This window comes from Abrus precatorius, unplaced genomic scaffold (assembly GCF_003935025.1).
Source record: "Abrus precatorius isolate BTA unplaced genomic scaffold, Abrus_2018 Scaffold3, whole genome shotgun sequence".
Taxonomy (NCBI): Eukaryota; Viridiplantae; Streptophyta; class Magnoliopsida; order Fabales; family Fabaceae; genus Abrus; species Abrus precatorius.
In genome coordinates, this window is record NW_020874373.1 from 15,579,800 (window position 1) to 15,604,767 (window position 24,968).

Here is a 24,968-nt window from a genome sequence, read left to right on the forward strand (position 1 = left end):
TCTTAAGAGCTTGATTCTTGAAATTGTTTGTATGAGGTAGTGACTCTCAACTAGTTGAAATACACCAAAACCAAAATATTCCTTCCACGTTCAAATAACTTAATATTGATATCTTAAATTCCTACTTCTACTTTTATTCTAGTATCTCGATGGAGATGTCCAACAAAATAGGCTTTTTTATTTAAATATTATAAATTTAAAAATAAATTCTTAATTTATTATTATTTTCAAACTATTTCCTATTTAAGATGAGTCAGTCTACGTGCTAATAGTTTCATCAAAATGATTAACGGAAATGTTAAATTTTTACTTTTTAAAAAGCAATTTTCATCATTAGAAGCGCGAAATAATCAAATCGTGATACATGTTAGTATCAGTATAATTTTGCAATGATTAGCGAATATAATTTCGCAATGATTAGCAAAATTAAAGGTCAGTTTCGTCGTAGAAAGTGCAAAATTATCATATGGTGACACATGTCACGATCTAAGTAAACTTCACTATGAAAAATTGCACAACTTGCAGGAATCTAACACATGGCATGATTTTGGCCCATTACACGAATAATGGCAAAACTTTTACTTTATCGTGAAGATGATGTCATCTATACAAAAAAAAATAAACATATAAATACAAATATCAGTTTCATTAATAATAGTTTATATTTTTTTAACATAATTAATAATACATATATTAACTTCATTATAATAGTTAAAAAAAATCTACAGACAAATTATTATCACATCATAATGACATTAATTTAAATTTATAATTATATTATTTATGCAAATATCAAGTATAAAAATACTTGTGTTATAATTCTATAAAAATTATTAGTATTTCTTAAATAAAAATATCAAAGCACTTACTTAATTACAACACAAATTTGAACTTATTTAAATATAAAAACATAATTAAACAAAATTCAATTTATATTTACATATAAATCATAACCATATTTAAAAAAAAATTCAAAGTACTAACATAATTAAATATAATTTTTTTAAATTTTCTATAAAATTATAATCACATCATAGTTAAAAAAATTTTAACAAAATTAACTAACATTATACCTGAAAATATTTTTTGCGCAATGGACCAAAATCATGTCACATGTCAGATCTGAGCAAGTTATACAATTTTTATGGTGAAACTTACTTAAATTGTGACACATGTCACCACTTGAAAGTTTCGTGCTATCCATAGTGAAACTGACTTTCAATTTCGTCAATCATACTGCGAAACTATATTGATATTGACACGTCACAATCAAATTATTTTGTGCATTTGGTAGCAAAATTTGTTTTTAAAAAAAATTAACATTTTCCTTGACCATTTTAACAAAATTATTGTCACATGAACCGAGATAGGAAAATAGTTTAAAAAAACAATAAATTAAGAATTTATTTTTAAATTTGCAATATTTAAATAAAAAAGTCAAACTCACAAGTGTTGAATAATTAAAAAGGTTAATTTTTTCTTTGATCATAAAAATGTAAACTCTTACAAAATCGAGAGGAGATAAAATGTAAGATTATTTAAACTAGGAGTCATTAAGTAAACGAGTTTTATTGTACTTTACCCAAAAAGAGAAACAAATATTAAAAAATACAAAAAAAAGACAAGATTCTATCAAGAATGCCTCATTTGACATTTAGGTCGAATCAAGAAATTAAAAAACATTATGCCATTCACACACTCTATCCAACTCATTAATCTCATGAATGCACTCAAATTTTAGTCCTCGAGAATCTACGTGTAACGTATGATAGTAATGAAAAGTTAATTGTGCGTGTACCATAAGATATCAATGAAGGGTTACTCAAAATTCCAAGTCCACACTACTGCAAGCAACGAAATGCCAGGTCTGGGTCACCAAAATAAGTAACAAACGGTTAACTATTATCGAGAATGAAATCATTAATAGAAACAAAAATGAAATGGTGTTAAGTATCACCATTTTGTTCATCTCTTGACAACATATATAGAAACACTAAATGAATCGAATGAATCTTCCAGAGCCGTAAATCAGATATATTGTGAATTAATTACATCTGAAAAATAATGAAGCTATAATCTTCCATTATTCCTGAAACGAAGACCCATATGCAATCTCAATTAGCCTCAACGTAATCTCTGATCACGATGAATGACAGTATTTCACCACAAAATACTTGTGATAAAACTCGTCTCACAAGATTTCTGATCAAGTTGTACGAGTGCTGATCCTTGTGATGTTACGCAGTAGATGATACAGCTTCTATGGCGCTGCCTAGGGGCCATGCTGCCTCAACAAGGGCATCATCGTATTTAAGTTTCTTCACCAATGTAATCTCTTGCCATGGATATATGCCTGCCAACAAAACCAGACTTAGTAGAAACGTCATTATTATGCACCACTATTCCAAAACATCGAAATAAAACCTTACCAAATCCTTCAACAAGCAGCGTATACTGATATACAAGATCCATGCAAATATACGGAAGGTTCCCATCATCAACATGTCGATAAGTGGACTTGGCATTCTCAAGTTTTGTCTGACAAGCTTGCTTAGCTGCATCCTCAAAATCCGCAGGACGAACTATTGCAACTGGTGAGTTTGGATCAGCAAAACCAGCCTATGGAAATGAATAAATAATGGGATTAGAATGGAAATGCAGTGGCATTAGAAGCAATGGCTATCAGCACCTGATTCCAAGATTGAGTAAATTAAATAATAAATACCTCAGCAGCCCGGTCAAAGAAAAAGGAAGCAACAAAAAGGTTTTTCTGTCCATCCCCGCCTCCACCGTTCCATATCCCACCAAAAGTGCACTTCATATGTGTACATGTTGTTGACTCATTGAGAGCCTTTAAAGCTACACTTTTGCATTCATTTAAGCTTGACCCAGAAGGGGAGGATGAAGCCTTAAATGACTTTCCTCCATATTTGTAAGATCCTATGAAAGTTAAATGTTATCCCAATTACAAGGCAGGAGAAAAACTATATTTTAAAAAAAAAAAAAAAAAAACTTCAGAACTCTTTTTCGATCTATGAAATGTAAACTTAAAGAGCTGGAATCTAAATTAGCATCAAAATAGAACCAGTCATATAGAAAGATGTTATGTTTACCATCATAGCCAGATAAGATACAAGGGTTTTCAGCATCATCGGAAACCTTTAAAATCTCAGCACGAGCAGCTAGTAAACCATAGTGCAAGTAACTGAAAAAAAGATGTAAGAATCTGTTAGAAATTGAAGTGATATTAGAATATCTATCTATGTGAACACTGAATAGTAATTATGAAAAAGACTACAAGTGGAAGTACTCAGGTCCATGAATTAGTTCTCCTAGTGCAGCTAAAAAGATGAAATATCATACTGGCATAGTGGCATATCAAGGATAAGTAGAAAACCTGTGAACATAGAGGTAGTATTTCCTTCCCCTAAGGAACATCTCCTTGACATATGGGTCCTCTCCATCTTGTACTTTTGGAGCCATGGCAGCATCTGTTTCTGAGATGGCATATGCCATTTGAACAGATCCACCTCCAAGATCAACTACCCCCACAGTCTTCGAAAAATCTTTTCCCAAGTTTCCCAATAGATAGTTAATAGTAACCTAAAACAATAAACAAGGTATGACAAAATACTGCATCAGTTCTTTAGAGGAGAAAATACACAAAGCTCTTAATTCCCTTACAGCTTGTAGTTCATATTGACTTTTCTATTTTATAAAACTTTGGGACCAAACAAATGTTTTCTTGCACTATGAATGATCTCTCTGACCATATAGTAAATTAACTTTGAAGAAAGTGTCAAATCTCTACCTTCCAAGTTTTCCGAAGACAAACAATCTAAAGATTTTAGAGTTCTAATTTTATGCATCTACCCATTGCTCGTACCCTCTTTCAAATAGAAATTACACAACTTCTTGTGTTGAAGAAAACTGTAGATGAATGCAAGGAAACCAAGAGCTTTTCACTGTTAGGTTAATTCCACCAAAAATTATCCAGTGGAACAATTCTTCAAATATTTTATATGTCAGAATGAACCACAATTTGAACTATTAGCTTTTTTCACTTTAGGGTAGATGGTAGAATTATAAACAAATCTTTGGAATTTAACAATCACAAAAAAGAATCAAGTCCAATGTCATGTGTTGTTCTTCAGAATTCAGACCGTCCATAGTTTAGAACTTTGATAATAATGGTCATCCCTAATTTAGAACTTCTATAGATCTGACAATATCATTCATCTCCATCCCCATTTACTACTGTGTATTGCTATTTTAAAACCACTACAAGAAAGAAACAGTGTGATGCCACTAACCATCCTGCCTAGAATACTGCTGGTAAAAAACTGTCCCATTGGGATTTTAGAAGTGAAATTAGAAAGAAAAATGAATATATATGAACATAATATAGATATGGAAATATAGACTTTAGACAAACCCTTGCTCTTTTAATCTAGCTAATTTGGATAAACTTCTCAACAAACACTTAAGGTAGAAGAAAATTAAATGAATTAAGAAGTAAAATGAATAAAACTTTTTGTAAAAGTTAAAATCAACTTATGCACCTTAACTTATGGAGAAGTTAATTGAGGAAGGTTTTAAAAAGGTTGAGATGCATAAGTTAATTTTAATTTATGAGAAAAGTTTGATTTATTTTACTTTCTTGATTCAATTTATTTTGTTCTCTTAGATGAGCTTTATCCAAACTGGCCGAAAATATAAAAGAAAAACCTTATATCAGGTGAAAGTTTATGTGGTTATGATCCAGTATTAATCAAATGTAAGATACAAACAACTAAGACTATTCATAAGACAAGAATAAGGAGCCAACTCTGACAAGATTTATACCCAACAAAATAGGAAGTGTAAATTCAAAAGAAAGTCCAACTGTAGTGATCTAACAGGAGTTTCAAATCTAAGTGTGATGAAACTTTCTCTGAGAGGCAAAGAACCAGATTTAATAACAAATTTTATAATTGATTTTTAGAAGATATTCCAGGAGAGCTTGCAATATGTACAACCCAATGCACCCTATAACTGGTTCTTCAACCAACTAACAAAAACCAGATTCCCATTATCATGAAGCAGGATTTTAATAATTCAAAATTCACTAAATTTCCACAAAAATTGTAAGCAAGCATTCCTCTGTAGCTGTATTTTCCAATAACTTCCCCAAGGCAATAAATCACAAAACCAATCATAGTACACATAGATCTTTGACATAAAATTAACACTGTCAAGACAATTTTCCTGCCTGATTTATGAAATCCACAGTTTCAGAAATACAGTACATAAAATTTGGCAGGTCTGTGTTTAAAATTATGGAAATAGCTACTATCAATCTTATCGATTAAAAATACTATCTTAGTCACATTGTTTATTCAACATTTCAATTTGGTTTCCAAATTCCAATAGCTTACACGACATGTTTATTAACAGCTTTCTTTAACTTAATATAGCACATTTAATCTGACCAGAGGATCCCCTTACTGTACAACCAAAGTACTAAGTCTACTAATCACAGCAACTAAAGTAGTATTAATCATATATCTACCTGCTTTGTCTATATCAGCACTTAGATTCCATTACCTATCCAGTAAAAAGGTAAAATTTTTGAAACAATTCATTCTTTCTGTTTAGAGATGACAATGGATAGGGTATGGGTAAGTTACTATAGTACTCATCCCCATATTTGCGTTTTAAAAAAATACCTGTACTTAACCCCATACCCACGTGGTTATGAACATTAATTTCTACACCCGTACTTTATAGGTACCCGCATACCCATTTTGTACTCATTACCCATGCTTGTTTGGAAAAAAAAATATTTATAAAAAAGAATATATTTATATAACTTCACATAAGTAGCATAATAATACAAAAATTCAATAAGTAATTGTCGTACAAAGTACAAACATAGATAAAAAATAAATATTCAAAGATTACAAGTGTTAAATGCATCTTAATACAATAATTTTCTAAACTAAAATTCTTAGAAACAATAAGTGAAACTAAACACACAAGTTATTTGTCGACAATGACTCTATTTTGTGTGATATTCAATTGATTGGCAACATAAGAGTAACAACGAAAGACCTGCACAATGGGTGACCCTTCATGTAGGATCAGTTGGTGACCTCTTGTGGCGACATTGACAACTAACTTTAATAAATAACGTTTTATAGTTGTTAGGTTTTAATGAAGCAGACATTGAGAATGAGTAAAGTTAAGACAAAAAAGTTCAAATACTAAACGACAACGAAAAGTGAATACATAAAATACTTTTTTTAACTTTTGAATTTGAAATTGTAAGAAAAATAATAGATTTAATTAAAATAATATAATATAATTAAAACATATATATATATATGTATATGTATATATATATATATATATATATATATATATATATACATATACATATATATATATATATTAATATTATTATTTTTAACTCATGTACTATACGAAAGTATTTTGTTAAAAATATAAATTTTTGAAAAATTATTTTAATGAATTAAATATTTATAATGTATATAAATTTTAACAGAAAGAATTTGAATAAAAGATAAATAGTCACAATAAAATTTTATAATAAAAAAATATATGTGTATATCAAAAATTATATTTTTTATCTGAAAAAAAATTAACAATATTTTTTTATATTTTATATCTTTTCAAAAATTTCTTTGAACATAAATAAATAGTAAAAATAATATTATTTAGATTCAATAGATTATAGTTGTACTCATAAATATAAAAAATAAAATTTAAATATTATCAATAAATAATAAGTTTACAGTAATAGTAAGTGATCATAAAATTTATCAACTCACTTTATGATTTAAATATTAATATGATTTTATTAACAAAAATATTTGTATGAAAAATATTGTGTCATATAAATAATATTTTTTTAAAAAAGTCAATCTCATAACAAATGTATAATAATTAAATTGTATTAGTCTAATTAAACGATATAAAATAGTAAATAAAATTCAAGCATATATATATATATATATATATATAAGCGAGTATGGGACAGTGTGGGTACTTAGATATCCATACTCACACCCATCCCCATTAAAATTTGGAAGTGTTTATTCGTAGCCATGTAGCGGATAAATATCCTAACCATTGTGGGTAAATTTTGCGAGTAACCATCGAGTAATTTACCTATTACCATCCCTATTTCTGACAGCCATAATCATGTAAATAGTTGTTGAATTAACTATGCATTTGGATTTTCCTATTGTTCATCTGTTGTAGAGTTCTCTTATGGTATATTTGGAAGTTGGGTTTTGGAGGGGAGGGAAGGGGAGGACAAATATTTTATTTTCAAATTTAAAGAGATATATAATATATATAAAAAAAAAAAAAATTGACATATTAAGTTTATACTACTCTATCATTTTGCGGCTTTTATTTAAAATAATATGAAATTAAAGAATGTTAACACCCTTCCCCAGCAAAATTTAACACCCAAACACATCCTTAAGAGATAGGAACTACTTTGAGTGAGAATTTAACTCTTCTAAAGTGAGAGATTCACTTTAGAGAGTAAAGTAAGTTAGTGGTGATAACTTCTCACTTTACTATCTCTATAAAGTAAATCCCTCACTTCGAAGGAGCCAAATCCAGTGACCAAATGTATTTTTGCAACTGTTTGGTTTTTTCTTTTTGATTGTTCTAGGAGGACTGCTTATCCTACTTTCTTGTATCTGACTTCTATATTGTGTTCAACAACTTAATAAACATGTATATCAATTAATTCCAAGCTCTATAATGCAAGTTATGTAACCAATAATGGGACCACACCACGCCTTTTGAGAAAAATACAACAAGCCCCAAATGAAAATTCAGGAATCAAAACCCAAACAAAGTACTGGACATTAAAGTTCAAAATAGTAGTTTAAACTTCAGCGATTTACATATGTATAGATTAAGAAATGAAAAAAATGTGTATTCAAGCTTGCTTGTTGTCTTTTTCAAATAAAAGGACTATATTAAAAGAGAAAACAGACAACATGAAAGCAGGAAGCGAGGTTAGGACTAGTATAAGAAAGCATACTACCTATATGTTTCAATAATCAACAACAAAAGTCATATTCATCTTGAGTAGAATGCCAGTGTGTTTGCAGCTCAGAATGTTCCTTTGGAATTGTAGGACACAACCTAAGGACCTAGCATACAAGGAACTCAATACAAGAATAAAAAGATACAAGTGATAGGCAAAGAACAAGCAAATGTAGTACTTTGAGCTAACTTGTCTCAGAAATACCTTCATTGACAAAACTTCATTTAACACGAGTTCATCCAACCTTGATCTTTTAAACCTCACCTCAATCGTCCCAAACCCCAAAAGAAATAAAGAATTAAAAATCACATTGCACAGTATTCAAATCCCACAATCATATAAACCGTCACTTAATCAGTCTGTTAGTAAAAGCCAGTATCGTCTAGCCCCTACCTAAGAATTCCACTCTTCAACTTCAACAATATAATCTATGTCAGTAAAAATCTTATTGATTCTCCACAAGGCAGGGTGCATTCTAGTCTTGACGCATTCAAAGTAATGGCATATAAGCAAGCCTAAGAAATGTTAATGCCAAACACTAATAACATTAAGCCATAAATCGTACCCATTGATAAGCACCTTCTTGTGTTCCATCCAGCACTGTGACCGCATCCGACTCAGATTTCAGGCTGCTTCTATCCTTTAGCAAATCCCTTACCTTGAATCACCAAAATTCGAAGCAACAAGAAAGTTAAAATAAAATCAAAATGCACATAGCTGTTAAAACTACTGAAATTGAAAAAGGCATAGAGATAGTCACCGCTTGCAATATCCTATCAGATGCATCCCCTTCCAAAGCCCTCAAACCCGCAGTTGCCTGCAATAGCAAACAAAATCAATTCAATTTTCCTTCAGAGAAACCCAAACGTAAAATTAATACACACACCGATGCAGAAATAAAAAAATTTAAAATAGAAAAAATTTTAAAAATAAAATAAAACGCTCACCCCAACTCGAACGGGTGTCTTGGATCGCAATTCACGAGGAACAACACTCTCCGCTTTATCTAAAAGAGAAACCAGAGATTCCGCTGCCTGTTGCGGATTCTGAGCGTACGCACTCAAACCCGGTTTAATCTGCAAAACACAAACGACCACAATAAATTAAAAAATTAAAAAAATAATAATAACAAGAAAAATAACAATATTCATTTAAGTTGACCTGCACGAAAAGCTCGAGGTCTTTGCCAATGTGAACGAGATCTAGGTTCTGATCGAAATGGAAGACGTGCACGCGGCTGCCGGAGCTGCCGGCGTCAAATATGACGGCAAAGGAACCCCCAGATGTCCTGTCCGGGGACATTTTCCGGCTAACGAGGGCGTAATCACCGACCGACTCGTTGGAGGAGCTCGACGGCATGGCGTAGAGAACGAATGTGATCAGAACAATCGGGATCGCTACAACGAGGAGCGTCCCTCGGAACCTATAGATCTTATCGGAGAGAGACTCCTGGCGGCCAGAGCGCTTCAGCATTTTGCTAGACTCAAACTCCGGCGACTGCTGATCGGCGGCGTGAGACGGCGGAGAGTTGCTGCTATTGCCCTGGCCGTCGAAGAGCTCGGCGGAGGACGGCGATCGGTACCGGATCTGACCGTTGGCGGTGGCGGCGGCGGGCTGAGCCTTCAATTGCTTGGGATCTTGTAGCGGCTCCAGCTCTGTGTCTTGGGATTCTCAACCACCTGAATGAAGAAGACGACGACGACGGATCCAAAAACCGCCGGAAAGTGAAAACAGCGCGACGGTGCCCGTCCTATTGGGAAATGCACGTTGCGTCTTGGCCTCCTGACACTGATGCTTCTCTCTCTATCTCTCCCTCGTGTGTGTAGTGAGAGAAGTGCGCGTGTGTGTGTGTCAGTGTCTGTGTTTTGTGTGCGGGGAAAATGGTTAAATGGTGTATCTGTAAATTGTAAAGGAAGGATTACTGAGTTGGCCTTCTTCACCCACCGAGTCGGACTCGGTCTCGGGGAAGAGAATAACTGAGTCGTTCTGTTTCTGAATCTTTCCGCGTTCTCTCTTTCGTGTGTGTATTAATTTAAGTATCGGAGTGAAATATGTTACGTGTCACATACGGCCTCGAGGATGAAAATGCTTACAAAGAATGTACTTTTTACTTTACTTTACACTACGGCCTACTATTGTGCGTTAGGGTGTAGGAAAATATAAAGCGCATTTAAAATTGCATATGCATCGATAAACAGAAAATTAGAAAGACTTAACGACGTAGAACGCAAAGTGCCACAATAGGTAAATGTGTGATGATAAGTGAATAACACTTATAGATATGGAGTATAATAAATAAAGTTTTTAAGCATTACTTAATTTAGGTTAAAAAAATATCTATTCTAGACCCAGACTCATGTTTGAGTTTGAATTTATATTTGGAGCTCAAAGTTATGTCACCCGCAAAAATTTTACCATAAAGATATTATTGTTTCAAAAATTTCAACTTAAAATTTTGATCCCATACATTTCATATTATAGTATATCTTTTAAATATAATTTAAAGTGATTAAATATTTAAGGTAGACCTTATGTATAAATATCATTATTACATATCTGTATAAGAAAAGAAATTTTTTTTAAGGTACAAAGGTCTTTGTCAAACCTTCCGTAGTAGAAAATAACTATCTTTTCTAAATAAAGATATATCTCGAAGATCAATGGTATAAACATATTTTTTTGACTAAAATAAAAAAATTATAAGTTTCTCATACTTAATAGACAATGAACTTTTGGAGGATCATGAAGAAAACTCTTATCCTTCGCAAAAAAAAAGTCAGATTTCGAGTAGTTTTGAAGGATCGTGAGATGTTAAAAAGAAGATGATTTTTCAAAGATTTTTTGAGGATTTTTAAGCTTTCAAAATGAAAGAAGTCAAAATTAATAGAGAAATTATTTTGAGTTAATGAGACTGAATGAACTCTTAGATTTGTTTTAATTTTATCGTGTTTAGTGTTTAAAGAACTGCCAAGTTGTGTTTAGTATTGAGCATTCTTGCTTCATCTTTTATTTTGTATTTATTATGCATTATTGTAATGGTTTTATATATAACATTATTTGATTGTAATTCTCATTAGGCTTTTATAATTTATGAATGTTCTGAAAACAAACTATGGAAAGAAGACATCTAATTCAAATTTTTGGTTGCAAAAATTTAATGTTAATTCAAGCAAGAGTTGATTGGTAGTTTCCTCTATTATATGAATGATATGTAACGTGATGGATCAGTAGATCTTACAAACAACATAATTTAATTCAAACTGAATTGATCAATTCAATCAATTATTGAACTAACAAATCTACTAGTGCAGTGATTGTCTAATCTCTTTGTTCGTTAGTCTTTTATTTGTTGTTTTATTTTGCATGTATTTTGAATGAGTATTTATTTTGTGTTTATTTTATGTAGCATTACAACATTGTTCTTTAAAGAGGGGGGGGGGGGGGGATCATGATATTTAGGGTCACATGTTTTAGGCAGTCCCCCTAGTGAGTGTGGTGATTAGTAACTACATGATATGCCCGGAGTTTTTTTAATCTAAAATCTTGCTTTGAGGGAAAGTTTTGACGTTACTAACACAATGATTTTGCTAGCATGAGTAAAACTAACACACAACCAACTTCTCTATAAAGTTCAACCACTTTGGTAGGTAAGGTCACCATTTGAGTCTTAGCATAGTGGAGCTTGACCCCTCCTTATTCGTTGTAACCCAAACAGGCGTCTGTTAAAGACAATCCATCGCATATTCATGCAAACACAATGGAACCGACATTAAGATGAATCAAGTCAGTATCCAATTCAGATACTAAACTTCTATATAATTTTTCTAAGTGGATACCGAATATATGGGCCAAACATAACCCAGTAATTTCTCCCTAACTTATAACATTTGATTTTGCGCCGAACAAACATGATTTATCAAAAGATCAGAAACAGAAGAGAGAATGATGAGGAAATTATTATATAATGTAAAAGGGGTTCTTAATATAGTAGCATGGTGCTTAAGAATTGCGATGCATGAAGACCCAAATCTACTATCCCTTATCAGGCTTTCTTCTGTTTGATTTGAGGCGATGGTGGGGGAAAGCACGGAACAGCAAGCAGCCAATATTGCTCCAGTAAAGGGGCAAATCCAATATACATAAAATTTGTCCCATGTGTTGTGCCAATTGTTTAAGTATGCCCAACCAAAGGCCTGCATAGACAATAATCAATCATAGTCATTCATTGGTATCTACAAGTCAGACCCTGACCAAGCTGAAATGAACATCAGAAGGATCAAGAAATAAATGCACATAACAATGTGTATAAACTACAGGAACATCAAATAAGTTACAGTGCAATGGGTAACAGAAAATTCTGATTTTAAGATGACTATTTGGAATCAAACTGTAAATGTTCGTTCACCTAGACTCAGGTAAAACCACCAATTTGTTTCTGAATTATTAGTATTTGTCCCAGAAAAATATATGAAAGATGGCAAGACAAAGTTTTCATGTCATGTAAGGAGCTTCATATGAACCCGCAGCTCAGTTTACAATTCAACACAAACGCTAATAATATACTTTGACATTCTTTTCTTCAACATTCAATGGGTGAAATTTCATGTTGGCACCACTAAATCAAGAAAAGGTGAAGGTTATTAAGTGGGGTCAGCATGAAATTTCACCTAATAATTATTGAAAAAGAAGTGCTACTAGCATATCTCCATTTTCCAAGTATAACTGGCTGAAATTTGGTATGGTTAGGCGCACAATCAATATTCTAGTTTTTAAGAGTAGTTCCATTATGTCAACTCAAAAATTAGGAAAAACATTCCATTTCCATGTTGTCCCCCAAAGACTATAAGCAGTCCAAGTTTCCTGAATATTTGCATAACTTAATGACAATTTTATTTAACATGGATCAGCATCAAGTCCTTTAGTTGAGAAAACGAGGCATGTGGTCCAATTTCAAGAACAGAGAAACTACAACAACCATATTCATATTAAATGATTTAAGCTTATGATGTTTTAAGAAAAATGTTGATGCTGACCAACTGAAACACAGCTAAAAAGGAATGCAATAATTCAGCAAGAAAGATCTAGTAAAGATAATCAAAATGAAGGTGAGAACAAATGAAAAACTATTGATATGACTGTGAACAGGCAGGGACAGAAAAGGAGATTGATACTTAGTACTTCAAACTTAAAAGTGTTATCAACAGCTATAAAGGTACTCACACCTTAGATCTTTTCTTAGCATGAAATGGCTGCCAGAATTCAATCCCATGGTCTCATCCTCTTCCACTTTAAGTGAGTACTACTAGGAGTCAAACTAAAGTGGATGAGAAAGATATATCAGTGCTAAACGATGATGGAGAAAGAATTGCCACAGTAATAAAGGTACTCGCACATTATCCCAAGAACTAAATGAAATATGAAAGGATGACAGCAGAACAATAGATGCAGGGGATAAAGGGCCACACACAAGCTTAAGATATGATTGTTGTGGAAAGGAGAATATTGCACTGGATCAGTGGTTAAACCCGAACTGCTAAGACTGAAAAAAACGTGAATATATTAGATGGAAAGTAGGAGTGCTACTTATTGAGAGAAAATATGGTAGAATTGTGCCTTCACCTAAGATGGTTCAGACGTGTGAAAAGACCAATAGAAGTTCCAATTAGAAGATTTGATCGAAGAAGAAAGCCCAATAATTAGAGGGGAATGAAATTTTTAAAAATGATTTAGATCTAAATTGACTATGTGAAAAATTAGTTTATGATAAAACATAATTATATTGTTTGATCTGTGTAGTCAACCTCACTTAGTAAGAAAAAACCCTATCCTTATCAGCAATTCAAAGGAAGAAGAAAGAATACCCAAATCCACAAAAAGTATATATTAATTCCCATGTTTTAAACTGATAGGCAATATCATTTTGATTGATTAATCAAAGTGATGTTGAGGAAAACAGGCAAAAGCAAATATACCATTAGGTCAGACATAATTTAATAGCTTTCAGTTAAAATGTATTAAAGCAGCTTTATCAAATAGGTCGTAATGGTTTAATACACTTGATTAACATGAATGCGCTATGACACCAATTCCCCCGTTTTTATTTGTCAAAATAGCATAACGTAAATCTAAGCAGTAATCACTAATATTCCTCCATCAAAACAGTTCTTTGGCTAATAATATTCATCCATATTATAAATTTGCATTTGATACAACTTGATACATTATTTAACACAGTTAGATATACTTGGCATATAGAAGAAAATTAAACTAAAAAGCAGAACAAAAAAGAGGAAAAGAAGAGACAAACACCTCAGGGCCTCATCTTGGTCCACTAACTCAGCTGCCCATGCTTCCACCCTTGTTTCCCCTTGGGCAAATCGCACCAATGGAGGAGGTATCCTTCCATAAACTACTTCAAAAGGAGTTTTGCCCGTGGATGCATGAAATGTGGTATTGTACCACAATTCTGCCCAAGGTACCCAATATGACCAATTTTGGGGCTGCTCTGACACAAAACATCTAAGATAAGCTTCTAAACATCTATCACCATTTCCGTTTGACCATTGGTTTCCGGACGATAAGCGAAACTCATCTTCAACATGGTTCCCTGCAAACGGAACAGCTCCTGCCAGAATAGACTCATGAACAATGGATCTCGGTCACGAACAATTGAGTGGGGTATGTCGTGAAGCCTAACCACCTTTTTAGCAAACACTTCAGCTACTTTTCTTGCCATATAAGGGTGTTTGAAGGGTATGAAATGTCCATACTTAGATAACCGATCCACCACCACAAATATAGCTTCAAATCCCTTGGATTTAGGCAACTTGGTAATGAAATCCATGGAAATATCTTCCCAAACTCTATCTGGAATTGACAAGGGCTGTAACAACCTTGCTGGGGACATGGCAGCATACTTATGGCGCTAGCAAATATCACAGTTTTTCACGAAATCCTGCACTCTTGTCTTCATGCCCACCCAATATAGTTTTCCAGCCAGTCTTTTATAAGTTCTCAAAAACCCAGAATGGCCACCAGCAGGAGATGAATGAAATTCCTCCAAGACATGAGGAATAAGAGGTAACTTTGCTGAAATAACCAATCTTCCCTTGTGCATCAATACCCCTTGCTGTAAACTAAATCCATGGTGAGAAGCAGCACCTTGTTGCAAGTCACTCACCACCTTTTGAAGAAAAGGGTCAGCATTGCATTCCTCTTGTATTTGCTGCCCCTGCAACCAAATTGGCATTGTGGCTATCTCCAATAATTTCCCTTCTTCACATACACGAGATAGTGAATCAGCTGCTTTGTTTTGAGGTCCCGACTTGTATATGACTTCAAACTGATATCCCATCAATTTTGTTGAGCAACCGTAGTAATTCGCTGCTGCAGCAAGTGCCCCAAACTCTGTTGGTCAGAATACACCTTGAACTTCCTATCTCCAATAATTCCCCTTCTTCACATACGCGAGGTAGTGAATCAGCTGCTTTGTTTTGGGGTCCCAGCTTGTATATGACTTCAAACTGATATCCCATCAATTTTGCCATCCAATTTCGTTGAGCAACAGTAGTAATTCGCTGCTGCAGCAAGTGCCCCAAACTCTGTTGGTCAGAATACACCTTGAACTTCTTGCCTAGTAAATAAGGCCTCCAATGTTGGACTGCTAACACGAGAGCCATCAATTCCTTCTCACAAGTGGATTTACTCAAGTTATTAGGGGATAAAGCCTTACTAAAATAAGCAATTGGCTGCCAGTTTTGCATCAGCACAGCTCCTATTCCAGCCCCAGACGCATCACACTCTATCTCAAAAGGTTGAGAGAAATTTGGTAAGACCAACAGGGGAGCTTGAGTCATCACCCTTTTCAATTTATTAAATGCATCTAATGCTGCAGAATTCCATTTGAAACCCTCCTTTTTTGTTAACTCAGTCAATGGTTTGGCAATTTTACCATATCCTTTAATAAATTTTCTATAATACCCAGTCAAGCCGAGGAACCCCCCTTACGCCTTTAACATTACGTGGAATTGGCCACTCTACCACACTCTGAATTTTTGCAAAATCAACAGCTACTCCTTGATTCGAAATCAAATGACCAAGATACTCCACTTGCCTACTTCCAAACACTTATTTTGATGCCAGAAAATGCTGTTCTTCCAACAATTGCAAAACAACCTTTAAATGCTCCAAATGCTCAACCCATCCCCTGCTATACACCAAGATATCGTCAAAAAATATCAACACAAATTTTCTCAAATAAGGTTTAAAAATATGGTTCACGGTGGATTGAAAAGTGGCTAGAGCATTGGTTAGCCCAAATGGCATAATCACATATTCGTAGTGCCCATCATGCGTCCTAAAGGTTGTTTTATGGACATCTTCCTCCCTCACACGTATTTGATGGTATCCCAATTTTAAGTCCAATTAAGAGAAGTAGCACCATATAATTCATCTAATAATTCTTCTACTACCGGAATGGGATACTTATCAGGAACTATGACTTTATTCAGCTCTCGGTAGTCCACACACATGCGCCATGGTGCATCTTTCTTCTTTACCAAAGTCACCAGACTGGAGAAAGAACTAGAACTGTGCCTAATAATTCCCTGCTTAAGCATTTCGTCCACTTGCTTCTCAATTTCCTTTTTCTGGCCGCACATTTATTGGCCTAGCCTCACAGTGCAATTCAATGACATGTGAAACATCTCTAGGGGTAGGCAACCCTTGAGTTTCCTTGAACAAAGCAAGGAAGATAGATAAAACTGTCTAAATATCCTGCAATTGTTCTAAAGACAGCCCCAGTTGATGCCTTATTTCTCCCTCTTTCACATCATCCTTTATCAAGCTCTATAACGAAGCCACTACATTCACATGTTTTCTGTCAGAGTCCAGACCTTGTAATTCCACCCTCTGTCCTTTCCAACAAAAACTGAGAATCATATGTTCCCAGTCAAATATAACTTTCCCAAACCTCTGCAGCCAAACGACCCCCAGTATCATATCCAAATTGCCCAACTCACCCAACATAATTTCCACTGGTTTACATTTAACAATTGTGGAAACTCGATGTCCATCCCCTAATCACACTCCCATGGATTTTCCCAGTTCTACCTCCAACGCCAATTTTGTTACCACTTGTGGCGATATGAATTTGTGACTGGCTCCACTGTCAATAAGCACCACTAGCGAAACACCGTTGATTTTCCCTTCTAGGCACAATGTAGAAGGAGCAGTTCCCTTCCTTTGCTTCGTCGCCACTGCCCCAAACACCCTGATAGCGCCGCAGTCTAAAGTGGGCTCATAATCTTCTTCCTTAGCTTCAATGGCTATCACCTCGCCGGCCTCATTAACTGCTTCGTCATCTCCTAAAATCACCAGCCGCAACTGGCGCTCCGAGCACTGGTGTAAGGGGTGATATCTTTCTCCACACCTAAAGCATAAACCCTAAGCCTTGCTATTCATCAACTCTGCATAGGGCAGGTGTTTAATGCCCCTGTTTCAATCTGTAGTTGACAATCAGTTACTGGTGGCGCGACTGCCTTGCGGAGCAGAGTTACGAGACTTCGTCTGCGTCACACTGATCGTCGAGGAGCCTCGCCAACTTGGGCCACTGTTGTGCACACCGCAACTTGGGCCAAGCCCACTTACACTCTTTCCTGCTTGTAAAGTCTGACCCGGCCCAGATCCGCCTTTATGCATAACACCAGAGACCCATTCTCTGTTTCCCTTCCATCCTCGCGAAGCTCCACTACGCGGAACAGCATCTCTGTACAACTCTGCTTCAACATCACGGGCCAACCGCATATCATGAAGACGGCTTAACAAATTGAAAGTGCGAACACGTCTCCAAAATCAGGCTTTAAACCACCCATGAAGTACCCTAAGTATTGTTCCTCAGGTAATCTCTACACCTGTGATGAGATGAATTCAAACTGCTAAGTATTCCTCCACACTTCCCGTTTGCGTTAGGTCCCTCAATTCCTCAAATGGATTTTTCCTCATCTGCCCCCATACCGTCCAATCATCTCTCATTTTAATTTTGTCAAAGTCAATTGATCAACTGACTCTTGAAGGAGGTTGAACCAATGAATAGTTGGCCCCTCCATACTTAATTTCGCCAATCTAACCTTCACTTCCTCATGAGACCCCTGGACCTCAAAGTATGTTTCAGCTCAAGTAATCCAACCGACGGGATCAGTACCATCGAATGCCGGTAATTCTACTCTTCTTCGCCGTCATTCGATATTCTAACAAAGACTGTCTCGGGGAATGCTGACTCACGACTGGAACGCAGCTTAGAAAACTCTTCCAAGATGGATTGACGGAATTCCACCAGAGATTGTCTAACCGAAACTTCCATTGTTGCCATTCTCTCCTCTAACAACTCCACCCGATCGGTCATTTTCGGGGGCATGGACTACTCTGCTAGCTTCTCCCTCGTGAATCCGGCAGGTCAGACCAATAATAGGAACAGATGACAGAGCAGAAAAATATGATTAAACGACAGTACCGTATACTATTGAATGCATATGAATGAGCAAAAATGCTCTACAATTTATTCGTAGCTTTTCCAGAGTCGGTGACTCCTCCAGAGAATCTCTCTCCTCTAACTAACTCAGCATCAACAATAATCCTCTCCCAATACAATCTCTCCCCTTATATTCACCCCCCATAACACGTCATACCCTTCTAACTAACTAATCATTAGTTGAAGGGCCCACTTTCTTCCTCCTTGTGTAAATCTGCCACACCTTGGGCCTCACTAATTCTCCTTCTGCAGGCCCATCGCTCTTTTTTATACTACTGCCCCTACTCAATATCCTATCAATTTTCCTTAATATATTTTCAATTTGTCTAAAACAAAGTTCAACAAGAGTTGACCATATAATAGTCGTGCTGCTAGTGGAGCTATATTTTTCTTGGTATTCCTTTACTTTGCTGATAAGTTACACAACATTTTACTTTATAATGTAAATAACTGGAAAAGAAGACACAAGATGACAATTCAAATCACCCTAATGAGATATGGCAGTATTATGTATTCTTAGTCTGGTGCAATGCAATGCAAGTAACACACATAATTCATACATGAAGAAAACAAAAACTGATGAATGCAAAAAATTAAGCATTCACATTGGCAAGATTCATGGCTGGCCCGGTGTAAGCAGATCCAACCATAACCAAAGTGACGGTCGCGGTTGCCAGCAACCAAGTCTTCAACAAATCACTACCAGGACCCCTAAGAATGATGAAGAGTACAGCAAAGGTAATAAAAAAAGTCAACACCCCCTCAGCAACAGCCCCAGTATGCAAGTCAACTTTCAAAGAAGGCCCTCCAATCATGTGCTTGTACTTGGTAGGAATCACCTCCATAATCGCCATTGCACCACCCACAGCACCAAGCGCCTGTTTCACAACCCAAAAGCCATTCATCAAACACCCTTTGCACAATCCCCATCGACCCACCAAAACTTTTCTCAAGATTCAAAATTTAGGGGTCATGACTCGTTAGATTAAATCAAAAAAAGGAGAAAAGAGACCAAAAGGGAAAATACAATATATATATATTAGGGTCTTAGCATAGTGGAGTGGAGATTGACCCTTTCTTGTAAGTTGTAACTGAAACCCGTGTCTGTTAAGATGAGTGATTGTTATGCACACAGAATTGAGGTTTCAACAAAATGGAACCGACATTAAGATTAATCAAACCAGTATCCAACTTAGATACTAAACTTCTACATAATTTTTCTAAGTGGATACTGAATTTATGGACCAAACATAACCTAGTAATTTATCTCTCACTCTTCACATCTGATTTTGCACCTAAGGGAACATGTTCTTGATGTGGACATAAGGAGTGAAGCCCAGGCCCAAATCCAAGTCCAAGACCAACCGCAGGCCCAAGTAATCCAAGATCCATTACAAGGCTTAGGAGGGCCCATGACAAGAGTTAGATCAAGGAAGGCCCAAGAAGCTCTACAACACATGCTGAGCACCATGCTAGAAGCCCAACCTCAATGTGAGGCCCAACACCCAGATGAAGTCCAACACTTGAATTCTAAAGTGTACACATGCATAGCCCACTTACAATGAAGGAAGAGTCCAAAGTTTCAATCTGAATTTTGAAGACTTTTTATTCATTTTGGAAGACTTATTATTTATTTTGGTACTTTGTGTAAAAAAAACATGTTATTATGCTTTATTGTCTATTATAGGATTTGAACCCTTGCACCTTAGGATGTAATATGCTCGCTTAACCACTAGAACATATACATCATGTTTGTGCTAAAGGGATTAGTTTTTGTTTTTATATGTCGAGTCCATGTGGACAAACTCCAAAACTGAATTGTACTAAAACACTTGGAAATCATTTTGAGGATATACATGATTGAAATCAGATTATAGTGAGAATTATTCTCTGCTAGGGTTCTTCCTTGCAACCTCCGATCTTATCAAGAATTCATCCGTTCTTGTGGCGATCTTGTTGGCTTATCAAACATCCTTGTTTGTGGCACCTTCCCTATCATATTTCCTTCCTTTTATTCTCTTTACAAGGTATGAATTTCAATTTTTTTTTTCCAATTCTGAATTTTAAGGTTCATAGCATTCTCTTCCAAACAAACCCCAAATTAAGCCCAGAATAACTTTTATCCATATCTTGCGTTATACAAATCCAAATTAAGTGATTATTGAGTCAAAATTAAGGTTCACAACGTGAATATTCCTCTCGTTTTTGAATCACCCATTTTCGAGTTTTGTAGCTCAAGATACGTCCTAGTCCTAGTAGGTCCGAAATTCACGAGGGTCAGGGAAATCCTCATCAGTTCTACCAAAAGATCAGAAACAGAAGAGAAAATGATGAAGAAATTATTATATAAAGTAAAAGGGGTTCTTAATATAGTAGCATGGTGCTTAAGAATTAAGATGCATGAAGACCCAAATCTACTATCCCTTTTCATGCTTTATTCTGTTTGACTTGAGGTGGTGGTGGGGGAAAGATAGCACAGAACAGCCCAGCATCCAATATTGCTCCAGTGAAGGGGCAAACCCAATATGCATATAAAGCCAGAGGCCATACTAGATCATATTTCCTGGGATCAAAGACAAGAAAATAAAACCTGCTCCATCATATCCTGAAGCTTAAAAATTCCTAATGGAAGCCCAACTCAAGGAGAATAGTCATATTTTCATGCAATTTCATACATAAGTTAATTCCTTTAGTCTATGTGCGGAAATTTTGCTTCATATGTGTTGTTTTTGCTTCTAGACTACATTCTGTTATAATCTGTCCCTGCAAGCTATTAATTCACATTTCAAATAGATCACAACTTTGGGTTAAGTTTCTTGCTCCACTTATTTGGGATTTATAGTCCAAGGTCATGTGGATATACACAAGTACCTGAATTAGCTCAGTATTTGATCATTCACCAAGTTTAACCAGTAGTAAAGAAGCAATTACATTTAGATTACAATAAATTCTAACCCAAAGTTTCCAATCATATAATAATTAACAAACTTGAGTTGTTTATGAGCTAAACTAACCTTGCAACTCTTGCTTAGGGCAAGACAGTGCATGTCTGAACATACACCGAGAAAAGAGCATGTCATTCACCTGTGCAGAGTATACTATCAAATTTGAAGTATGCTTCATCATCTTTGCAAGTGTCATGAGAGCTCTTTATAGATTTACTGCTCCCAGAAAGAAAAGCCCCGTTCTCTTGTTACTCTTCTGGTCTCAGGTTGGCGAAGAAAAGCTTTTTCCCTATCAAATTTGCTGGGTACGGCCTTGACTTTCTTTCTAAGAGTGTCTTGTTCCAATTGATTGTGTTCTAAATCTGTTGCCTGAGTCTCTGTTACCTGTCTCCCAGAAACCCATGCCTGAAGCATTTTTTCTGTCTTTGGCTCGGGGAGGAAGCCTTTCTCTTGCATATCTGTATAATAGTTGTAAGCTTCCTCCAGTTTTCCATTCAGAAACAGCCCATGAATCAGCACAATGTAAGAACTACGATCATGGCTGATTCCATCTTCCCTCATCACATCCCATAACTTAAATACATCATCAAGCTGACGCCAGCGGCAAAATTTTCTTATCAACATTATATAAGTCTCAGTGATAGGGTAACATCTCAGCTCTCTCATTTTGTCTAAAAGCTCAAATACTTCTTCCTTGGTCCTCAATATACGGAAGAAAGCATGGAAAGTCTGAATTGTTGGGGATAGGGAGCGCTTCAACATCTGATCAAAAATTTCTTTAGCTTCATCAATTTTGCGAGCTTTGCAGAGAGGTTTGATCAGGGAGTTGTAAGTAACAACATCTGGAGTGACATTGTTGTCTTCCATTGTTCCAACGAGATTGACAGCTTCTATCACAAGCCCAACCTTTGCTAGAGCATAAATGACCGCATTATAAACCTTCCTATCTGGAGTGATCCTCCTTTTCTTCATCTCATCAAACAGCCTGAGCACCATATAAAGTTTAGAAGATTTTGAATAGCAAGATATGATACTTGCATATGAGACAACGTCATGTTGGATTCCTCTCTTGCTCATCTCCTGCCAAATTCTTTCTGCATGACGAGTGCTAACAATCATATTACACCATCCATTCAGAATGATGTTAAAGCTTTTGGTGTCAAATGGGAACACATTTTTGTTGCAGAACAGTAAGTGCTCGGCATCTTCCACATTCTTGTACCGGCATAGGGCAGAAAGGAGACTTTGAAATTCTTCCAGCCTAACTTGAAAGTCAAATCGTTTATAAGCATAGAAAGTATTGATAGCCCTTGCAACATCATGTACAGCACAGTATCTCCTGATCATAATCAACAGAGTTTGTGAAGTGACAAGAGATGGACCCATTCTACCTCCTCTCATTTCCTCAATCAAGGTCCAAGCAGTATCAAACTTCCTCATTTTGCCAAGGATAGAGATCATGGAATTGTACTCGCGAGCCGAATGAGCATATCCCAGTTGCTTGCCAGCCCACAAGAAAAAGGTGAAAGCAACATCCCAATCATTGCGAGTCCTTGAAAGGATCTCCACTACAAGTTCTGATGATGGCATAACACTGCAATGCTCAAGCTTTTGCTTGATTTTAGATGCTCCATAACCTGACTCATGCATTATATCCAAAATGGTTTTAACATCTTGGGCAAGACCATAATCCTTTAAATGTAACTGACTACAATGGGTACCATCATCCTCATCCGTATCATCATCACTCATGGCCTCATCCAATCCATGTGCAGGGGCATCAGTTGAAATCCCTAGGCTTCTGATTGAAGAAGCAGAAAAGGGGCTGAAGGAGAAACCAAATCTTGAAGGAGCTAAAAATGTTTCAGCGTTCAAAGGGTTAAGGAAATTGAATACACTACTCTTAAGTGGCAGTTCAACTATATGATGACAGTGATTAACAGCAAATGAATTATAGCTGAAGCGTTGCAACACAACAGAGAAAAGCGGTAGGTTTGGTATGATTCTGACCATGATTGATAAATAAGCAAAGCCCTTTACTCTATGGGAAATTGGACAGAGTCCAAAATAAGATTGTGCAATTTTCTTCGGTTCTAAACCATTGAGCGTAAGGTGTTTGTGAAAATGACCCAAAGAACTGCAAAGCTAGTTGATCACCCAAGTGATGTTCATATCAGAAGCAGTGTACGAAAGTGTTTGATAGACCTGGCCCATGGCCCAGTGTACACATCAAAGCTATTAAGCTAGATGAGCCTTCAATTGCTTGGGATCTTGTAGCGGCTCCAGCTCTGTGTCTTGGGATTCTCAACCACCTGAATGAAGAAGAAGACGACGACGGATCCGAAAACGGCTGGAAAGTGAAAACGTCGCGACGGTGCCCGTCGTATTGGGAAATGCACTTTGCGTCTCGACCTCCCGACACTGATGCTTCTCTCTCTATCTCTCCCTCGCGTGTGTAGTGTGTGTCAGTGTCTGTGTTTTGTGGGCGGGGAAAATGGTTAAATGGTGTATCTGTAAATTGTAAAGGAAGGAAGGTTACTGAGTTGGCCTTCTTCACCCACCGAGTCGGACTCGGTCTCGGGGAAGAGAATAACTGAGTCGTTCTGTTTCTGAATCTTTCCGCGTTCTCTCTTTCGTGTGTGTATTAATTTAAGTATCGGAGTGAAATATGTTACATGTCACATACGGCCTCGAGGATGGAAATGCTTACAAAGAATGTACCTTTTACTTTGCTTTATACTACGGCCTACTATTGTGCGTTAGGGTGTAGGATAATATAAAGCACATTTAACATGTATAGGATCATAACGCAATTTCGGGAAATGCAGCTTTTCAGTGTAAATTAGTTTAAATAAATTTTATTTTACTTACCTTTAGAAAAAAAAAATTATTTAAGCTAAACAAATTTTTTAAAGTAAATTTGATAAAAAAAATTAATTTTTATTTAAGCTAAAAATTTGCTTAAATTAAAATTGTAAAAAATTTTAAAATTTCAACTCCTTTTTCTTTAAATTAAAAAAAAATAAAAAACTTTTATTTCTTATTAATGATTACCTAATTACTAAAAATCTTTACATATATCATCTCATCAAATATTCTAAATATATTATCTAATATATTACTTGTGCTAAGCATTAACAAGATAAAACCATTTAAAATTAAATTTAATTGTTGAAATGATGATAAGAATGATAAGAACCATGATTTTGAGATTTGGTTTAGAAATAATTTACTACATGATTTTGTACAAAGTTTATCAAATTTGCTATAATTTAGATAGGAAAAAGATAAATTTTTGAATTTTTTCTTAATTTTGACTTAAGTTAATTTTTTTGTTTAAGCAAAAATAATTTTTTTCAAATTTATTTAAGCAAATTTACAGTACAAACTGTTATTTTTGCTAAAATTATATAGGATTCAG

At 35.4% G+C, this 24,968-nt stretch overlaps 2 protein-coding genes, 1 long non-coding RNA gene and 1 pseudogene across 6 annotated transcripts; 1 reads left to right on the forward strand and 3 right to left on the reverse strand.

The window, feature by feature from the left end:
• Positions 1 to 1,884: 1,884 nt before the first annotated feature.
• Positions 1,885 to 10,082, reverse strand: LOC113861190 (apyrase 2-like). Its single transcript, XM_027493850.1, has 9 exons — positions 9,236 to 10,082; positions 9,022 to 9,150; positions 8,835 to 8,891; positions 8,640 to 8,732; positions 3,398 to 3,603; positions 3,114 to 3,205; positions 2,726 to 2,940; positions 2,430 to 2,619; positions 1,885 to 2,353 (listed from the first exon to the last, which is right to left on the reverse strand). Exons 1-9 carry the CDS (start codon positions 9,545 to 9,547, stop codon positions 2,238 to 2,240), a joined length of 1,410 nt encoding a protein of 469 aa, XP_027349651.1. The 5' UTR covers positions 9,548 to 10,082; the 3' UTR covers positions 1,885 to 2,237.
• On the forward strand, positions 9,870 to 24,124 carry LOC113861196. Its single transcript, XR_003504144.1, has 3 exons — positions 9,870 to 9,980; positions 12,705 to 12,710; positions 24,074 to 24,124. It is a non-coding gene; the product is annotated as an uncharacterized LOC113861196 (long non-coding RNA).
• LOC113861188 (pentatricopeptide repeat-containing protein At5g15010, mitochondrial) lies at positions 11,610 to 24,255 on the reverse strand. Of its 4 annotated transcripts, none has more exons than XM_027493848.1 (3): positions 21,687 to 24,167; positions 19,208 to 19,480; positions 11,803 to 12,267 (listed from the first exon to the last, which is right to left on the reverse strand). In XM_027493848.1, the coding sequence occupies exon 1, from the start codon at positions 23,558 to 23,560 to the stop codon at positions 21,761 to 21,763; it is 1,800 nt and encodes a 599-aa protein (XP_027349649.1). In that variant the 5' UTR covers positions 23,561 to 24,167; the 3' UTR covers positions 11,803 to 12,267; positions 19,208 to 19,480; positions 21,687 to 21,760. The 4 variants fall into 4 exon arrangements, with proteins under 4 accessions (XP_027349650.1, XP_027349648.1, XP_027349649.1 ...); XM_027493846.1 differs by having other exon boundaries at positions 11,847 to 12,267; positions 21,617 to 24,229; XM_027493849.1 differs by lacking the exon at positions 19,208 to 19,480 and having other exon boundaries at positions 11,610 to 12,267; positions 21,687 to 24,173.
• On the reverse strand, positions 12,117 to 21,752 carry LOC113861195 (annotated as a pseudogene).
• Positions 24,256 to 24,968: the final 713 nt, after the last annotated feature.

Coding starts and splice junctions, on each gene's coding strand:
- LOC113861190 (XM_027493850.1), bottom strand. CDS start 9,547: ATGCTGAAGCGCTCTGGCCGCCAGGAGTCTCTCTCCGATAAGATCTAT. Junction 3,206..3,397: donor TACTACCTCTATGTTCACAG/GTTTTCTACTTA, acceptor TCTTTTTTTCAG/TTACTTGCACTATGGTTTAC. Junction 2,354..2,429: donor GCTGCTTGTTGAAGGATTTG/GTAAGGTTTTAT, acceptor TTTTGTTGGCAG/GCATATATCCATGGCAAGAG.
- LOC113861188 (XM_027493849.1), bottom strand. CDS start 23,560: ATGGTCAGAATCATACCAAACCTACCGCTTTTCTCTGTTGTGTTGCAA.